The sequence below is a fragment of the Leuresthes tenuis genome, unplaced genomic scaffold (assembly GCF_036924035.1).
Source record: "Leuresthes tenuis unplaced genomic scaffold, fLeuTen1.0.hap1 SCAF_2, whole genome shotgun sequence".
Lineage (NCBI taxonomy): Eukaryota > Metazoa > Chordata > Actinopteri > Atheriniformes > Atherinopsidae > Leuresthes > Leuresthes tenuis.
The window spans coordinates 22,669,278-22,687,420 of NW_027325356.1; the positions used below are offsets into that span (position 1 = coordinate 22,669,278).

Consider the following 18,143-nt stretch of genomic DNA (forward strand, 5'->3'; position numbering starts at 1 on the left):
CCTGTTTATATGTTTTGTCTCTGCATGATGGAGTTTTATCTCTCATTGATGGATCACACAATGAACTGTGTTCACTGACAGCGGTTTTCAGATGTGTTCATATGTCCATGCAGCATTTTTCTGACACGTCTGCTTTCAGTAATCCTGTTTGACAGCCTGAAGATCACATCTATTCAGTGTCAGTATGTAGCATTGTTCTGTGCATAAAGAGATTTCTCTAAATGATTCACTCTTATACAGCACTTGGTATCATAGATCATGAACAATTGTTGTTATTGTTCACATTTTTGTTTCAACATACACAGTAACTGTTCAATTATTTGGCTACACAGTATTTCACAGATTGGTGAGACTCAGCTCCATTTTGGATGCTCTTAATCGCGTTACTGAGTGAGATCCCTTGTAAGATGTTAACAGGTGTTTTTTTTCTCCATTACTTCTGTTTTCTTCTTTCGTTACCCGCCTTTTGTTGCCCCTGTTGTTACTTTTCTAAAGTGTGTTGCTGGCATCAAATTCAAAATAAGCATCATGTCTTATATCTGACTGTAGTTTCAACACTCTGTATGTCAGCACATGCAGGTATATGGAGTACACCCACTTATATTTCAGTCATCATTGAGTATGCCCACAACTAAGTGCATCACATCCAGCAATGTGCTGAAAGTAACATTGCATGCTGGTTTCTGCTTATCATTAGTTAGAACTATCTTCACTGGATGGGTTTGTTTGGTTAAGACATGAGATTTAGGGCATTTTTTTAACTGATGTTCACTCACTAATGTCAAGTATTAGAAAATACTAGTGTATTTGAGGATGTTCAAATACTACTGACCACATTTCACATCAAGTAAATAGATATAATATATATATGAGTCACAGTGTGACCAATTGTCCAGTCATGACTACAACATTGGATATTGTATTTCAGTAAACTGAAAAGCATTGCATTCTGTTTCTGTTTATATTGTACCCCAGATTTGTTGGAAACTGGACTGGACACAACAATATCAAACAAGACATGTTGTTCATTTAGATACCTGCAGGACACAATGACTCTTCACCTGCTACAAAATCAGTTTTCACTGTTTGTGTGTACAGAAAATTTTCTAATTAGTCAGAGACTCACCTCCAAGCTAGTCCTGAAGGTTAGTTTTTCTTAAACTTAGATTCATATGAGCACAGCACAGTTTTATCCCTTCAAAAAGGAAATGAGTGAGATTGAACACAGACTTTTCAGCACACTGGAGCTCAAATATTACAATTAAAAACATAATTTTGAGTTGGAACTGAAAACTGTTTGAGAAATTAATATGAATACAAATAAATAGTTATTATCTTACAATAATTTCAAAAACCAAGAAAGAAAGTTACAAAAATGATGTGTAAGACACTTGCTGACAGCCACCAGGTGGCGGCCAATACCCATAAATGACAAGAAAAACACCAGTCCTTTTCTTCCCTGTCTTATGCCTTAAAAGTGCATTGCTTTTATTATTATTATCATTTTTATCATTATTGTTATCATTATTATTATGGTTGTTGTTACATATGGAGGCTACTGTAGATTTCATCTGGACAATACAAGCTAACATATTCTTGACATCCCATTAGACAAAATGAGAATAATTATTATGCTTCCAGAATTTTGTTCATTCTTCCAAGGGAAGATGTGGTTGTCAGGGGGATGAGAGCAGGGAAGATGCTTAAATTATTGATGAATTCCTACGTTGGGGAGAGAAGCTTGTTGGAAGGAGGGGGGGGGGGGGGGGGGGGGGGGTGTCCACCCCAGCTCATTTGGTTTCCATAGCACCGCCCTCGGGAGAGCTGTATCTTCATTTCAGGGGTTTACTGTCCTTGATTTTTTTCTTTTTACACATGATCACAAGTAGGTTATCAAAACACAAAATAAATCTTATTCGAGACGACCTCATTATGTCTGACATCAGTTAGGCTGCAAAACAAGCGACGGGCTGAACTATTAAGACATTTCCTTCTCCACACTCCAACGTTTTATGAAAGTACCAATAAGAAACAGACTCGTATGTATGTTAGCAGCATGCTGTATTTTGACTCTGGCCTTCATTTGTGCTGAGCAGCTGGCCAGATGTTGGACGCGGAGCTGCTGTCGCTGACCTCGGTGCTGAACACGACGTCAGATGAACCTGCGCTCACCACAGGAGACACGATACAGCCTCACTCCCTCTTTGATTTATTGAAGCTACTCCAAACACCTACTTTTTCTTCCTGTTCTTTTGACGTTTTCTTTTCAGATTCTCTGATGTATTAGCTCCTATTGTGTTTTCTTTGTTGTTGTTGTTGTCGTTGCGAACTCAGATTGTTCTACGACGCTGGCTCTAAATTTCACTCGTTTTCGTCGTGATGGCACTTGGCGCGGCTACTGTACGCCAGGCAGGAGATTAGCTGGAGGTGGATGAAGGCGCACAGCTCGTTTGATTCCCCTTCTTTTTGAAAACGTCTCTTCGCTTTTACGTTTTTTCACCTCGGCAGGGAAGATTAGACGCGTCTTTTGGATCGTCGCCTCCCTGGGCTCAGATTCTCTATAACTTCATTTGTTGCTTTCCTGGTAGTCGCTACAGTCGGCCATCCTGCGCTGTAACATGACGCTGAGGCAGTAGAGTAATTCTAAACAAGCAAGACAACATACAGAAACTGGATATGGAGTCCATGAAAACGAAAGCCACGGCGGGAGTCAAGGAATTTGCGGGGAAGACCCTGGGTCATATGTACAGGTAAGGGTTGAGTTTGTTTTTTTCTTTGTTTTTTTGGTCAATTATCTGCTGATAAAAAAAAATAGTGATTATTTGCAAGGTGGATTTTTCCCTTTTCCTTTTTTCAACAAGACATAAATGTGTGACCACAGTCCACTTAAAGCTGTTTAAAACTGACATGGTCTCTGGTCACGCCTCTAGAAGTGAGAGCAAAATTATGCAATCACATGTGCGTGTATATGCGCGCACCCGTGTGGCGTTTGCAAGGATTTGGATGCCACTGGATCCTGATGCAGGGGCCTGTACATGAATCTTATTGGCAGACAAGCTTGCACAGGACGTGCAGACCGCGCGTAGATTTTTTTGGTGTGAGGGGGGATTCATTCACAATTTCTAAAGCATTTTACATTATGTCTGACACACTTCCAGCTTGTGTTACATATCGAATTCAAAACATCCATGTTGCCATTTCACGGACTTGTTTGGCCTGGATATTGAAGAAAGACTATCAAAGTTTCTTTATGTGCAGTTAAATAAAGGCTTTTTTTTTTAGAACATGCCTGTTTCCTTGTGAATTCATGTTTTATGTCTCGGGTATATGAATGGCACAGCCCGCACATAATTCCTTAAATTTGTTAAGGTATATATTTGATTTTCGCTCAGTATCAGGCAAAGTTGCTGTATTTTCGGCCTTTGATTTCAATGAAGGTCAGACCAACACCAACCATTTGATCAATTCACGCTCTGATTTACTTGATTTTTACTTTGCATACGTTAATTGCATTGAATTGAAACGCTTGATTTTTGTTTTCATTTTGCTTCGGTGATTTGAACAAACGGTGACGTCTCATTCGAATAGACGTGTCTTTCCTGCAAGAAGAAAGAGAAAAAAAGAGGACTTTGAGGAAAGCCCACAGACTGCTGTCTGCAGGCTGCTGCTCAGTCCCTGAATGCTAATGAGTGTGAAAGTAAGCGGGCTGCTGCAATGCGGTACAGTCAGGGACACGTTGGTCTGTTTTCAGCTCTCCAGGCCAAACTTTGTCTTTATCGTTACATTGTTTCATTTCGAGAATTTTTGTTGTTGTTGTTGTTTTCATCTATTGGTTTAAATCACAAAGATCTGACTCTCTTCAGTAAGACGGAGGTAGATATTCTTTATTGTAAAATACAGTAGCTCCACAGGCCTTACCAGATCTTTTATGGTAAATCATTGAGTCGTGCATTAATGGCTTTTGTCTACATGACAAGAAATCTCAGAAAGACACATAGTTCATCAAGGCTCTAAAGCATCCAGCCCCGTCATGCTGAATGGAAATAGAATGGTCTTCATTTGAAGAGGGGGGAGGGGGGTTGCATTATACTTCATATTATTTTCTAGGTAATCTCATATGATGTTGATTTTGGAAGGGGCTTATTATATAGTGTACTCCTCACCTGACTGTTGCAGGGTGATAGAGAGGAGGCAGAAAACCGGGGATGTGATCGAGCTGACGGAGGATGGACGGCCTCGGGAGGCCGCGGACAAGAAACCCCCGCTCTGCGACTGCAAGTGCTTCGGCTTGCCCCGCCGCTACATCATCGCCATCATGAGCGGTTTGGGCTTCTGCATCTCCTTCGGTATCCGATGTAACTTGGGCGTGGCCATAGTGGGCATGGTTAACAACAGCACCATCCACCAGAATGGCAAGATCATCATCAAAGAGGTGTGGCGATGGCAGACGCGCACTTTTACGCACACTAAAAAAAAAAAAAAAGGCTAACTGAATACCTCAGGACACAAGATTATTTTTTAGCAAGAAAAGGAGGAAAAAAAGAGACGCACAAAAAACCCACATTATTTTCCACATTAAAAGGCCTGTACATTTTATTTTAGCACATACTGAAGCCTAATAATGCCCCCCCAAAATCTTGAGTGACTCCCATCATTTAAGTTGAAAGATGTGCCTAAGAATATTCAGACAGGCTGTATTAGACCATGTTCACAATCCTAAAACAGTGTAGATATTGTCGTATTCGTTTATATCAAGCAATCATTGTTTTAATGTGTCTTAATTGAGCAGCACATGGTAAAATACTAAAAGCCTTAACGTTAAATATGTATCACTGGCTATTTTGTATTTATATCACATAAGCTGACTGATTTGTCTTCATCTGTTGATGTTATTGAAATGGAGACATTTTAAGTAAAAAAAAATTAAAAATAGACCGGGAAGTGACACATATATGTTATAATGAGATATAAATTATATAAATTTCCCAAATAAGGTATAGCTTATAGCTTATTGGATATGTATTCTTTACTTTAATTAGGTAGAATGTTTTATTTATCAGATCAATGCAAGCTAATCGAAACAAAACGTCTCTATGCCTTTAACAAACAGCTCTACTGGAAGCTCAAGTCCTTCACAGAATGGCTTTATTTTATGATGTTAGGCTCAAATCTGCCACCTTTCTAATTCATCTGTTGCTGCTTCTTATTTTCCATGTTATCCACCAGAAAGCCAAATTCAACTGGGATCCAGAAACGGTGGGACTGATTCACGGATCTTTTTTCTGGGGCTACATCGTGACACAAATCCCGGGAGGATACATTTCCTCCAGGCTGGCAGCGAACAGGCAGGCGCCACTCCCACTCAGTTTGCATAAATACACCGCATTTGGCTCATGAAGCATTAGGATTCTTATGATAGTTGGCACATATTAAACGACGTGACAGCAATCGGTGTTCCTCTCCCTTCTTCCAGTCTCGTTCTGTAGTTCCCTCGTTTTTGTTTTCAAAAACGGAAAAGCGCACATGGGGTCTGCACTGCATTCAACTGGGGAACAAAAATTAAAATGAAGCACAAGACGAAGCGGGACAAAGCCGAACTGTGAAATGGATGAGCAGCTCACAGCTATGAGCAGAAAGTGCATAAAGCAGCAGACAGTGAGAGGTTAGCGGGCTGGCAGGCCCGCCGCTCCCGGTGTCAGGGCTTTCTGCCACCTGTTAATGAGCTCCCTGGGGGGAACTGGTTTAATCTGTCGCTGTCTCGGGGCATGGACACCAGACCCGGTCTGGTCGCCAAAGGCTTTAATTCTCATGAGCACTGGCAGTGCGTCAGTCTCTATAATTACGTTATACTACAGACGCTTGGCTGCAATATTTATATGACGGTGCACATTTCAAGCGTTAAATTTTGATATAGCCTAAGGCCTACTGGTAGGTTACCATTAAAACATTAAGAAGAAAAACTCCCGCTACAGCTCGATATCGGAGGCCTCATCATTAGCCTGCCAACACTTTAACAATAAATGTTTATCTAAAGCTAAACAGAAGACTAATCTAATGATAATGTAGTTTAAAAAACAGCATCCAAAGGGGCGAACAGTTATTAATTTGCCTGCTAAAACCCGTTTGTCATTGTAAGCCTTTATATCTTTAAATATATTTTCCTGCGGCCAGTCTGTGTGTACCTCATCTATGTTGATTGACACGAGGGTGTAATCGAATCATCTGGTCTCGTGCCCAACAGTAGTCTCCACCGGATTAGGGCTTGCCCCCCACGCGCAGATGAGAGGGCTGGGAGGAAGTGCCAGAATTGAGAAATGGCTCGGTGTTTATGGCCTTGGCTCACATGCTCGGCTTCTCCCTTCCTCCAAAATAGATATCAACATAAATATGTAAACAGGTTCCTAGTATTTTTACGTTTTTTCCTCTCTTTTCAAATTAATTAAAAAAGATCATTAAAAAAACAGGAAACCTCCGTTTCTATAGCTTCCTCTGCAAACCAGCGAGGCTATTTTTAATAACTGCCAGACAGAGCTGGCTATATGGATTTTGTCCCCCCCTTAGATAATTAGTAATTCAGATTCAAACAGCTAGAAGACGCAAATGTTGCACAGATAATGACACATGAATCGTAGTGTCATTTTAAAACTTTCATTACACTCTTAATGAAAAACAAATTTCTTGAGCAGCACGCAAGTGAGAACGGTTGCTAAGCGACACAGACGTACAGAGGTGACTGTTAATAGGCGTTGCAGCTTGAAATATTTCTTTCTGTGACGACAAAGAAGCGCGTGCGTTGCAGGGCCAATGGTATCCTAGGACACACAAGCACTGCGTCGGTACGTGCTCATCTCAGAGGGAGTGATTTCACAAGAGGGGATCTAAACGTGACAGATTTTTTTCCCTTTCGAAATAGCATTGATACAAATTTAAAAGAACATTTCCCGTACTCCCTAAGGCCAATATCTGTATTTAAATATTTTAGAAACCTCACCACAACCCTCCAAAAGACAAATAAAAAGTGTTCTCACCTAATGTGGTATATCAGAGCAGTGATTTTTGTCACCACTGGCAAATAACTAAATTTGAATTAACTAAAACGCATTATTATGATATTTTCAGGGTATTTGGTGCAGCCATTGTCCTCACCTCGACTCTCAACATGTTCATTCCCTCGGCTGCCAGAGTCCACTATGGGTGTGTCATTTTTGTTCGGATATTACAAGGACTGGTGGAGGTAAGAGCATCCAAATGTGCATTTCAGTGTTTGAAACGTCCTCCCTTCTGATTAAAAATAACAGTGTGTAAAATGTGTAATATATTCATGAATAGAAATCAGCACAGAAGTGGTTCTTGGCAATATTGTAGCATGAAGGTCTAAGCATCACACAAATTTTCCTCCAACAGAAAACAAAGGAAAAACTGTGGCATGCACTGTACATTCAGCCGGAGGAAATGTGAGATGGGCTGTATTGATCCAATCTACTACAGTTTGTTTTTGGAGGACAATCAAGCAATTTTTTTTTACTGTCATGCTTTGTATCCTGGATACACAACAGCAGAGTGATCCTGTACAAATGGATGAGAAGCAAAATAACTTATGTCAATACTGCGGTTTCACAATGAAATGCAACACCCAAAAATAAGACAGCTGTGTAATAGTCATGGCATGTTGATTAGGTCAAAGCTGATTCTAGAGTTCTAACGTATGAGGTGAGTCTAGGCCAATGCAATGCTTGCATAAACATTTAATAACATTTTGGGATGTAAAAATATATTTCATAAGACAATAATTATTTAGGCCAACGGGTTGAAAATGATTTATTTTATCCAACATCACCATACTGTCCTGCTGCTGTAAGAAACATGTCAATTGGATTCTACATCAAATGTTAATTAGTACAATCTGTATAAATTAACATTTAATATCTGCACGTCTGCTTTGCTCCATGAACAGCTTATCAGGTATTCAATTTGTTCATGGCAATTACAAGGGTGAAAATGTTCATTTTTGTTTGTTATTGTTTAAGATGTGTGTTTGCTTAAATTTATTCCCGGAAGCATATTCCAGATGGGTTGTGAGTGAATCCAGATCTCAAAAGGTACTGAAATACAAATTAAAAGTGAAGCATGATAGTCGAAAGCCTCACATACTGCAACAGCAGTGTCCAAACTGTGCAAAAATGAGTGCAAACCGATGCATGGATATGCCCTGTAGTTGAGCTTAGGCCTCTAATTAAAAGCATAAACTTCCAAAACAAAGAGTTTTTTCTGATACAGACTTTCTTCTGTTTCGTGGATGTAGGGGGTGACCTATCCTGCCTGTCACGGCATCTGGAGTAAATGGGCTCCGCCACTGGAGAGGAGTCGTCTGGCCACCCTCTCGTTCTGTGGTAAATGTTTCTCTTATAACGTCTCCAACCAGCTTATAGAAAATGGCTACCGAGATAATGCATGTTGCATGTCTAATCTCCCTCGTGTTGTCGTGTTGTCTGTCAGGTTCTTATGCTGGTGCTGTGATAGCGATGCCTCTGGCTGGGATCCTGGTCCAGTATTCAGGATGGTCCTCAGTGTTCTACGTGTATGGTAAGTCTGAGTTATGAGAGCCTCCATGTGGTGTGTATGTAACACAAGGTAATGGGAAATTATGTATGAAGAATATTTGTATGGGTACCATATATGTGTAGGTGTTTCAAAGCTTAGTTAAACCTTAAGAGTTTGACACCTAGAGAGTCCAGTGAAAGTCAAATGGATTTATCCAGGCAGACTGTGTATTGATTTCCTCCCCCGTTGTTTTGGTGAGTCAATAAATACCCACCCCACCCATTTTTCCCTCTAGACTGGATACAGTTGGCTTTACTGTCTGGGATTTGTCCTCTCGGGCGTTTTGTCTGAAATTTTCACTGCACGCTTACTGAGGTCACATTTGCTGCAACATTTTGTGTGTAATTAAAAAGATTTGACATGTTTTCTTTTTGTAATATGCAGGATGCTTTGGCATCTTCTGGTATATGTTCTGGATTCTTGTGTCTTATGAGAGCCCTGCTGAACATCCGACAATCACCGACGAGGAACGCTGCTACATTGAAGAAAGCATTGGAGAGAGTGTCAAGTTATCAGGTCCTTCAGAGGTGAGAGGGAAACTTCCAGATAACAAGATAATGCAGTAGTCCACCTAGTATTATTTTTTGTTCACCCTTTCTCATGAAAACAGCTTTACAAACACCAACACAATGCCACCATCTTCTCTCTTACATCAGAGAGATAATATCAAATATGCAATGCATCCCACAAATGTATCTCTGCATACAAATAAACATTTATATCTATTCCAGAAATACAAGACCCCCTGGAGGAAGTTCTTCACATCCATGCCCGTCTATGCAATCATTGTGGCAAACTTCTGCAGGAGCTGGACATTTTATCTGCTGCTCATCAGCCAGCCTGCATATTTTGAAGAAGTGTTTGGCTTTGAGATAAGCAAGGTGAGCCAGCAGCATTAGTCACACCTCTGGTGCTTTAGAAACAGATGTTTTAAAGCTAAGCATGTGACACTTTCCCTGTTGGACTGATACACTGTGAAAAACAATGTTGGTGCAACTGGTGGCCACTGGCCTTTCCTAAAGAACTGACTAATTGCATAAAAAACGTCAAATCAAGTCTCATGTGTAAGACTTGTTTTTAGGTATTTTGACAAAAATAAACTGCATTGTATACTGTAAACTGCATAGTTACCTGAAACATTCCCACAAAAGAACACAAATTGCACCCCTGACATGAGCTCTCAACTCTCAATCACATATTTCAAAGAACCCCATCATATAGAAGAAAAAACATGAACTTGGCAACAATATACTCAGGTGGCATTTCATTCGGTTGATTTTCTATATGTGGTTGCAGGTCGGCATACTGTCTGCCCTCCCCCACTTGGTGATGACCATCATTGTGCCCATTGGCGGCCAGCTGGCCGACCACCTGCGCAGCAAAAACATTCTGACAACCACCACTGTCAGGAAAATCATGAACTGTGGAGGTGAGAAATCTGAACTGAGGATGAGTTCAAATTTCCACACCTCTCTCTGCACAGCTACAGGGTGTTACTTTCACAGTGTCCGATCCATGTCGTTGTTGTTTTTTCTGGCTGCTCTTCACCAATAGATAGGTCTGAAAAATTACGTTTATGTTTTTGTAAAAATCTATTTGTTCAACGCTTCAGTTTACAAGTTGACTCATTGTTTGGGACTGTGCATTGATTTAAAATCTGTCACTTATGTAATTGAGTGCAGATCATGTATCACGCTCAATTCAATTGGCACCACAATGACCAGCGACCCTTGGGCTTTTGTGTGTGTGTGTGTGTGACCGGCTGTCTCTCTGCTAGGATTTGGCATGGAGGCCACTTTGCTGTTGGTGGTTGGATATTCCCATAGCAAAGGGGTGGCGATCTCCTTCCTCGTGCTGGCAGTGGGCTTCAGTGGATTTGCTATATCAGGTTAGTAACACGTTTTTAATTAATCTGGAACATTACAACTTTGAATACAAATAATGATATTATGGACTATAAATGAAACAATCACTGTTATCCTGCAGTTTTACATATTTAATGGTTGATTTGTGGCTTCTAAGAGAAGACTTACAAGTCAGCAAATGTTCAGGAAGTAATGGGAAGTATCTGTTGGTGTTACCTTCCTGTTTCTTGGCATCATTTGAAAGCTCTGCCAGAACTTGTGAGCCAAGAGGTTTGGCTGAGTAAGACTTTTCTTTAGACGTCTGACTGCAAATTGTGCTGACCTTTCACCTGAAATTCTCAGCTTTTTTTAAATCCAGTCATTCAGCAGATCTCATCATGTTTAAGCTCAGTTTCAGAGTATGCGGAGGTCTGTGACTGTATGCAAAATCAGTTTCTTGCCTGGTGCTTTCAAGCTTTCTCCTGGAGTGTTTAATAATTCAGAGCTCGCTGTCTCTGGGGATACAACAGGCAAGGCAGTGTGCAGCCGCTCATGAGGACACTTAGTCATTCAGGCAGTCTGAGTGGGGGAGGAGGAGGATGTGTTGAGACTTGATTCCTATTTCTACAACAAGATGGTCACAATTTGCGCTGCTTTTATCTACAGCTGTGCCCTGCATCTGTTGCTGTTTTACTTGACACACAGTCTCCCTAGATTTAGCTGGTGAATCTGGCTTACTGGACTACTTTCTCAAAAAGGTAAAATATCTCAGCACCCTGTTCATTTCATGTTTCACTTGCTCCGCCAGGCTTTAACGTCAACCACCTGGATATTGCTCCTCGTTATGCCAGCATCCTAATGGGTATCTCTAATGGTGTTGGTACCCTATCTGGGATGGTGTGCCCTCTCATTGTTGGTGCTATGACAAAGAACAAGGTAATGCCTCCAACACCAAACAGCGAACATGTTCAAGAACCTCAGTTTTCTTGTGCATGCAAAAAGTCCTGAAGGAGGCCTGAATATGTTTCCAGAAATAAATCTTTAAATGTGAAAATATTGTCAACAGGCAGGCATAAAAAAAGCAAAATTATGACAAACTTTAAATTATCTCCTTTGTAAAGATCTGTTGAATTTAGATTTAAAATAAGAATTTTTGGTGCCGTGAAGTGCTGTTCAAGTTGAGATCCCTAAAATCTGAGAAAACAGATATCAGCTCAAACGTACCAATGATGATATTCATCAATGATGATATCAGCTCAAACGTATCATCATGAAACGCCACTAGTGGATTCCTCACATAAAGACAATTTTATTCTATGAAAACATATGCTCGGATATGCAAAAATGCACAATCTTATTATATATATGCTCAAATCCCCCGTAGACAAAATGCGTTAAACATGGAAATGTGTATTTTAAATGTTTTCTTCCTCATAATTACAACATCTTATGGAATGAAAAAAAAGCACAAAAACTTTTAAATGAAAGCACAGTAGTCTTGCTTGTAGTGTCTTGCCTCACAGTAAATTGCACCCAGGAGGTCTCATCAAATACTTCTTGAAAGGCATAGGCCGGGCCACGGGGACATTGGTTAGTAGACAATCATTTTTGAGCTTTGAGTTTGGCATCTGAACTGGAGAGGACCAAACGGATCTGACTGAGAACACACAGGCACTACACTTGGTCAAATTGTTGTGACCAGACAATTACACCTCGTAAAGCTCTGATTTATTGTCTGTTTTACTCCAGTAAGACCTTATCTCATAAAAATTAACATCATTGTGTGTTGATGAATACTTCAAACGTGTGACTAAGACCATACACTCATCAGTGCAATATAGAGGTCATGCTTTAAGGGAGAAGTAGAATGATTTTCTAATACATTTCCACATACTTTGCTCTTCTTTTGAAACTAGTGGGGTCGCCCCCCAGTAGACCAATAGAAAGAATGCAGTTTCAAAACACATTGTTATTGGCTGTACTTCTCAAACCCAGAGTCTATGTCCAGGTTTTAAACAGTTTATCACTCTAATTCTTTAGTTCATTATTCTCATTTAAACTTGACCCCCATTCAACTACTGGTTATTGCTTCACTTTTCTTGAATATTAGTGAAATCAGTTATGTAGATAACTATGCGGATATCATAAAAATGTTTGTGACTAATAAGATTTTTCATTAAAACAAGTGAATTACATCATACTGTGATATTATATGGCAGACACTTGGATCATGGAAACATAAAAATAGGAAAAAGTATTTCTTCAGATCTTGAATTATGGGTCAATATGATCTGTAGTCCCTAATGTAAATGACTTCCATTAACTGTACTCTATATTATTTCTTTTTTCAATATCTAAATCATGTTTTCTGTGACTGTAGCTCTTGAATAGGTTGAAATAATACCGATTCACATAACATATAATTGTCTAATATTCAGGTCATAATAGTTTTCTAATAAAATTTTAAAAATAATAATTGATAAAAATTAAAGTTTTTACACAGCATTGTCTACAGCACATAGCCAGTAGTTTGTGTTTTCTTCAGATCATTCATGGCAACACAGAAGCATAGAGGATGAGATATGAGTTTTTCTCTTCCCTCTTCAGACTCGAGAGGAGTGGCAGTATGTGTTCCTGATCGCCTCTATGGTGCATTACGGGGGTGTGATCTTCTACGGGCTCTTTGCATCAGGGGAAAAGCAGCCGTGGGCCGACCCAGAACTGACCAGCGAGGAAAAATGTGGCTTCATCGATGAAGACGAGCTGGCAGAAGAGACTGGCGACATCACTCAGAGTTACGGTGCTTTTGGAGGTCCGGCTAAAACATACGGTGCAACCACACAGGTGAACGGAGGCTGGGCTGCCAACTGGGAGAAGACGGAGGAATATGTCCAGGAAGAAGCACAGGGAGGAGGCTACGGATACAGGCAGGATGAGGGATACTCTTAGACCAAACACACAGTCACTGGCACACAAGTGTGCGTCAGTTTTAGTCCTAAGAACAAACGAGAAACAAGAAAAGCTACACTCCATTGTCGTATTGTTTGCACAAATTAAAAAGAAAAAAATCTAAAAAGTTATCAACTAAATGTAAAACATATTTAGAAAATTAAAGATATTTGATGAATAGAGGTGTAGCACATATCAAATTGGCAGTCTGTAAATGTACTATTATGCATATTGAAATAGATATATTTATTTGGAGTGCAGTTGTGTGTAAACGTGAACATTTTCATCCCATCAGCAGAGGCGTCCAGTCCAAACTGAACCCTGTAGAAGCTGAGTCAGAATTGACCCCTCGTCTGTCAGTTTTACTGCTACAGTACAACGTCCCACGAGCCAGCTATTTCAGCGTATAAATATGTCACTGCGCAGCACAGTAAACAGAAACTAGACACTCTGTTGTTATAGGTTTTATCTCTCTTGAATGCACTCACGCTAGTGTGTCCTTTCAATGCACAATATGATTATTTTTGTTTTCTTGTCACCGGCTTCTGTGTGTTCGTGTAAAGTCCTGAGCATATATGTGACCTAGTGTAGAGATTTGACAAGTGGCACATTGACTTGTGATGATCATTCGGTTACACACGCGTAGAGAAGCGTTACATAGAAATGTCTAGCAGATGTTTTTAATAATTTATTCCTTTTTAATAACTAAGCACATCTGCAGTTGGGATTTTATTTGCTACCCATCACATTTCACAGTGTAGTGCGTTCCTCTTATTAGGGTCTACAGTACTGTAAAGCTACCACAGTCTATTTGCTACAGTGGGTTCTTAGATGAAACATATATAACAGAAATATACAGAGCAAATATCTATACAATTAAATTTAGACATAGACAGCAATGTTTATGGTCATACATTGCCTTAAAAAGAGCATGTGCAATGCAAAAACTGTGGAGATTAACCAAAATCAGTATGTGAGTCCTTCTATTATAGAGCCGCAAACCTAATATTGTTTAATGAGAAGAAAAGAAAGAATAATTCCAACAGAGTAAAGAAGACTTTTACACAATCAAAGGGAAGTGTCAAAATTTCAGTGAACACCTGAAAGTGAAACATTTCTCTGGAACATCAAAGACTTCACACTCAGCTAATCTGCATCGTTTGGATCTTGTGGTTTAATTTCATGTGATCTCACAGCACTGATCATACGTAGGATGCACAATATGTATATTTCAGTTAACATTTTAATGCATTTGAGTCATTTTACAGTAGAATGTTTAATGGGGTTAGTGTAAAAGCTCAAGGCAGAGTGTAATCTGTCAACAACACTTACTGAAAATGACTTACTGTAAAAAAAAGTGTTTTAATGACACTCAACATAAAGCACTTCATGAGGTCATGCTGCTTAAACAGATTTGACTGACAGATCTGAGTGACAAAACAATCCACTGTTCACTGAAGTGCTTTATTTCAGCTTTTCCCATCTGTAAGCTGCCAATTTCAAACCAGACTGAGAAAATGTGTCTTCTGAGCTTTTGAAAATGAAAGAGAGTTAGTTAAAAAAGTGAAATATCATTAAAGAAGTTGTGAACATTCCCAATTAAGTATTCGATATTTGTTTACATATAGCCATATGTTGCATAAAGTTCACCAAAAGAAGAGATTTTTATTTATAGTTACAGAGAAGACACAGCAGAAGAGGCGATCTCTAATGTGGGCAATTCTAACAAACCTGTTTGTGGTTTCCACTTTAGAGTGGGAGTTAACTGTAAACTGAAACAATCTGCCTTTATCTGGAGATGAATGTATTTTCTCCTGCCTAAAATGGACACACAACCCACCAACATGCTTTGTCTTCATTGTGCATTTACACTGACAAGGTCTGAAGGGGGCCAGTTTTATTTATCTTGTCACTTTTCTGTTGAGACCTCATGTCAGCACTTCACAGTGTAGATGTGTGTGGATGTGTATTTATGCATGGAACAAAGTGAAATTTGTAGTATGTTCTTTTTTTAACCTTTCTTTCAAACTTTTACGTCTTCGTCTCAGAAACTGTTACTGATGCTTAAATTTCTTTGCACAATTAACCAAAGGTGAAAAGCAACGCTGGTCTTTAGCCAGAAGTCCAATATTTCAAGGTAGTAAAGACCATCAGCAGCGAGGTTCCCAACAAGAAGAACCAGAGCTGTGTGGGTGGCACTAAACATTTCTCAGTGTACAAAGCAATAAATCCATAGTAACAGTTTTGGTCAAACTTCATGAACAGTCATTAGGTTACTGTTTTTTATGCATTTGTTTAAAAGTCGTGTTCTTGTGATGACAAATGTAGAAAATAAACACTCGTAAAGAAAAAAAACGTATATGTATAAAATATAGTAATAGAGTCCAACACAAACATCTTTGACAACAAGAAAAGTCAGGAGTTTGTGACAGGGCTGCTCACCAGATGAGAATGATAAAAGAGCTCCGCCTGACAGGTGGTTGCTCTTCTTTATGTTTCTGTTTTTGTTTTGGTGTGGTCCGCACTGACTGTGTGTTGTTATTTATCTCTTTGTCTCTCCTTCTTCTGCATTTAGTTGTCTTTGTATCTTTGATTCAGTGGCTGGACCCCCCCCCCCTCCGTTGCTCTACTTAACCACATGTACCCCCTCCCTCCCCTGTACAGCCTTTCACTGTCACAATATTCATTACCATTTCGGAGGAAATCTAAACGTGCGATTTGAAAAATGACAAATGTGCAACCTGAAGTAGTCAGAAGTTTCCTGTTTTTGTGCCTCTGAAGTTAAAGTGTGATTCTATGGCTTCTGTTGCTGTGTAAGTTGAGAGGTTTGTTGATGTCAAAATGAAATACTCTATATCCTTTTTTGATATAAAAAAGTAAACAAATCTGTGTTTGTTCTGAGTATTTGTGCTGACATGTACAGACATGCAAAAAGTCAGACAATATATAGTATATATATATATATATATATATATATATATAGTATAGAGCATATAGTAAGTACAGCAGACACTTTGTAATATGTACTTAAATCTTGTGTTTGACACATTTTGATAGTGCAAACTTGTTTGCAAAGTGCCTCCCATTCATGGAGCAACATTATTGTTAATTTTGGTCTTATGTTTCAGCCACCTGATGCCTACAAGTCCAAAAATTCACTCTTTATTCGAATCTCCACTTTTCCTGGGGGCTGCGAAATGCTCCATTAAATATTTCAGTACCAAGAGGGGTTACAGAAAACCACAAATCATTAAAAGGGGTTCAAATTGCATTAACTGCATTAACATCAGGAGCAACAATTAGCCAAATTGAACTACCTGTGGAAAAAAAAGACATTAGACCATTATTTTTTCATTATCGGTGACAAAAAAGACGAAAAAGTAAAGCGCACGTCTGATATCATACCCACAGCTTTTCCATTGCTTTGTGTCAGTGTAGACACAACAAAACAATCAAAATAAAGACATGAATATATATAAGAAGCATCAATTTGTTTTTAAGAAAATCAGGTAGTAATATCCTTACAGTGAGGATTTTAGCTAAATTCATTTGAGCTGTTCCACCAAGGCCACAGGAAGTGCACAGTTAATGGCTGTCCTCCTTCCCCCTCAGTGAAATCAATAGGGTCTGTCCCAAGAGTTCAGATGGACCTATTGACTGTTCTAACCCCTTAATGGAGATGAGAGGGAGGAGGAACACTTATTGAGCTATTTGAAGATGTTATTTCGACTCCTACGTTCACCCACAAATCTTCAGTCCTGGTGGATGGTCATCAAAGATGATGCAGCAAAAGCCTGAATACAGATATACAGATATACAGATATTTCTTCCCAGTGAATGTGTCATTGGCATGATGACATTAGACATTTTTCGTAATGAATCCAAAAAAAGGACAAGACATTCCCTTTTGTCTAAACACTTCAGTCTTCTGTAAGATGATGTAAGACTGAACATGATCAGTGTAACATTCATCAATAGCCAAAATTGATGTTGGGATTAGATTTGACCTTTGAATACTATAGATAGTCACTGTATTTTAAATGTATGTACAAAAAACCCCACAGCAAAGGCAAATATTTGTAACTAATGGCTTCAGGTACTGATCTATGTTTCACAACAACATGGAAGAGAGAGACCTTTTTCTTTAAGTTTCACTTATTTTGTTCTCAGTTGTGCCTACACCTAAAGTGTCTGTATTATTTGCAGAAGAACGGTGTTACGTGATGAATGAAAGGTCACTCTGATTCTAATCAGACCTGACCATTCACTTTGGCAATAAACTCATGTGAAGAAGAAATGCTGGTGTAATTGAACTGAAGCTGAACTTTTCAGCTTCTGTATTTGATGACGATCCCTACTTATGTCAGCCAGATTATACAGAAGAAGAGCTCATAGAATTACAGAGAGGAGAGAGACAACAGTAACAGATAGAGGAGGGTGAACTTTCTCTTGCTCTGCATAGGAATTATCTGCTCCTTTTCTTTCAGAGAAAATACTCTGATGTTTAGTCATTGTTCTATTTGTCTGGTAGAACTCCTCCTTGTGAGATTGTTTATAACAAACATGATAGGTACAGTGTATGGATTGCATTGTTTTCTGCACAGCTAGTAACAACCTCAGTGTGCCCAGTAATCTAGTAGGTAGTCTGTGAAAGGCTTCACATTGTGTTGCCACAGTTTGGAAAATCTGTGAAAAAAGCTGTTTTAATATTCCATCCCTGCAAACGAACTCCACTGTTTCCAGGGACCC

The 18,143-nt window shown here is 39.3% G+C and overlaps 1 protein-coding gene across 1 annotated transcript; it reads left to right on the forward strand.

The window, feature by feature from the left end:
* The first annotated feature begins 2,019 nt into the window (after window positions 1-2,019).
* slc17a6b (solute carrier family 17 member 6b) lies at window positions 2,020-16,279 on the forward strand. The gene is made up of 12 exons (XM_072380703.1): window positions 2,020-2,750; window positions 4,177-4,432; window positions 5,227-5,345; window positions 7,120-7,234; window positions 8,303-8,390; window positions 8,497-8,583; window positions 8,986-9,128; window positions 9,333-9,482; window positions 9,898-10,030; window positions 10,379-10,489; window positions 11,254-11,381; window positions 13,053-16,279. Exons 1-12 carry the CDS (start codon window positions 2,677-2,679, stop codon window positions 13,392-13,394), a joined length of 1,746 nt encoding a protein of 581 aa, XP_072236804.1. The 5' UTR covers window positions 2,020-2,676; the 3' UTR covers window positions 13,395-16,279.
* The last annotated feature ends 1,864 nt before the right edge of the window (window positions 16,280-18,143 follow it).

Coding starts and splice junctions, on each gene's coding strand:
- slc17a6b (XM_072380703.1), top strand. CDS start 2,677: ATGGAGTCCATGAAAACGAAAGCCACGGCGGGAGTCAAGGAATTTGCG. Junction 9,129..9,332: donor AGTTATCAGGTCCTTCAGAG/GTGAGAGGGAAA, acceptor TATCTATTCCAG/AAATACAAGACCCCCTGGAG. Junction 10,031..10,378: donor GAAAATCATGAACTGTGGAG/GTGAGAAATCTG, acceptor TCTCTCTGCTAG/GATTTGGCATGGAGGCCACT.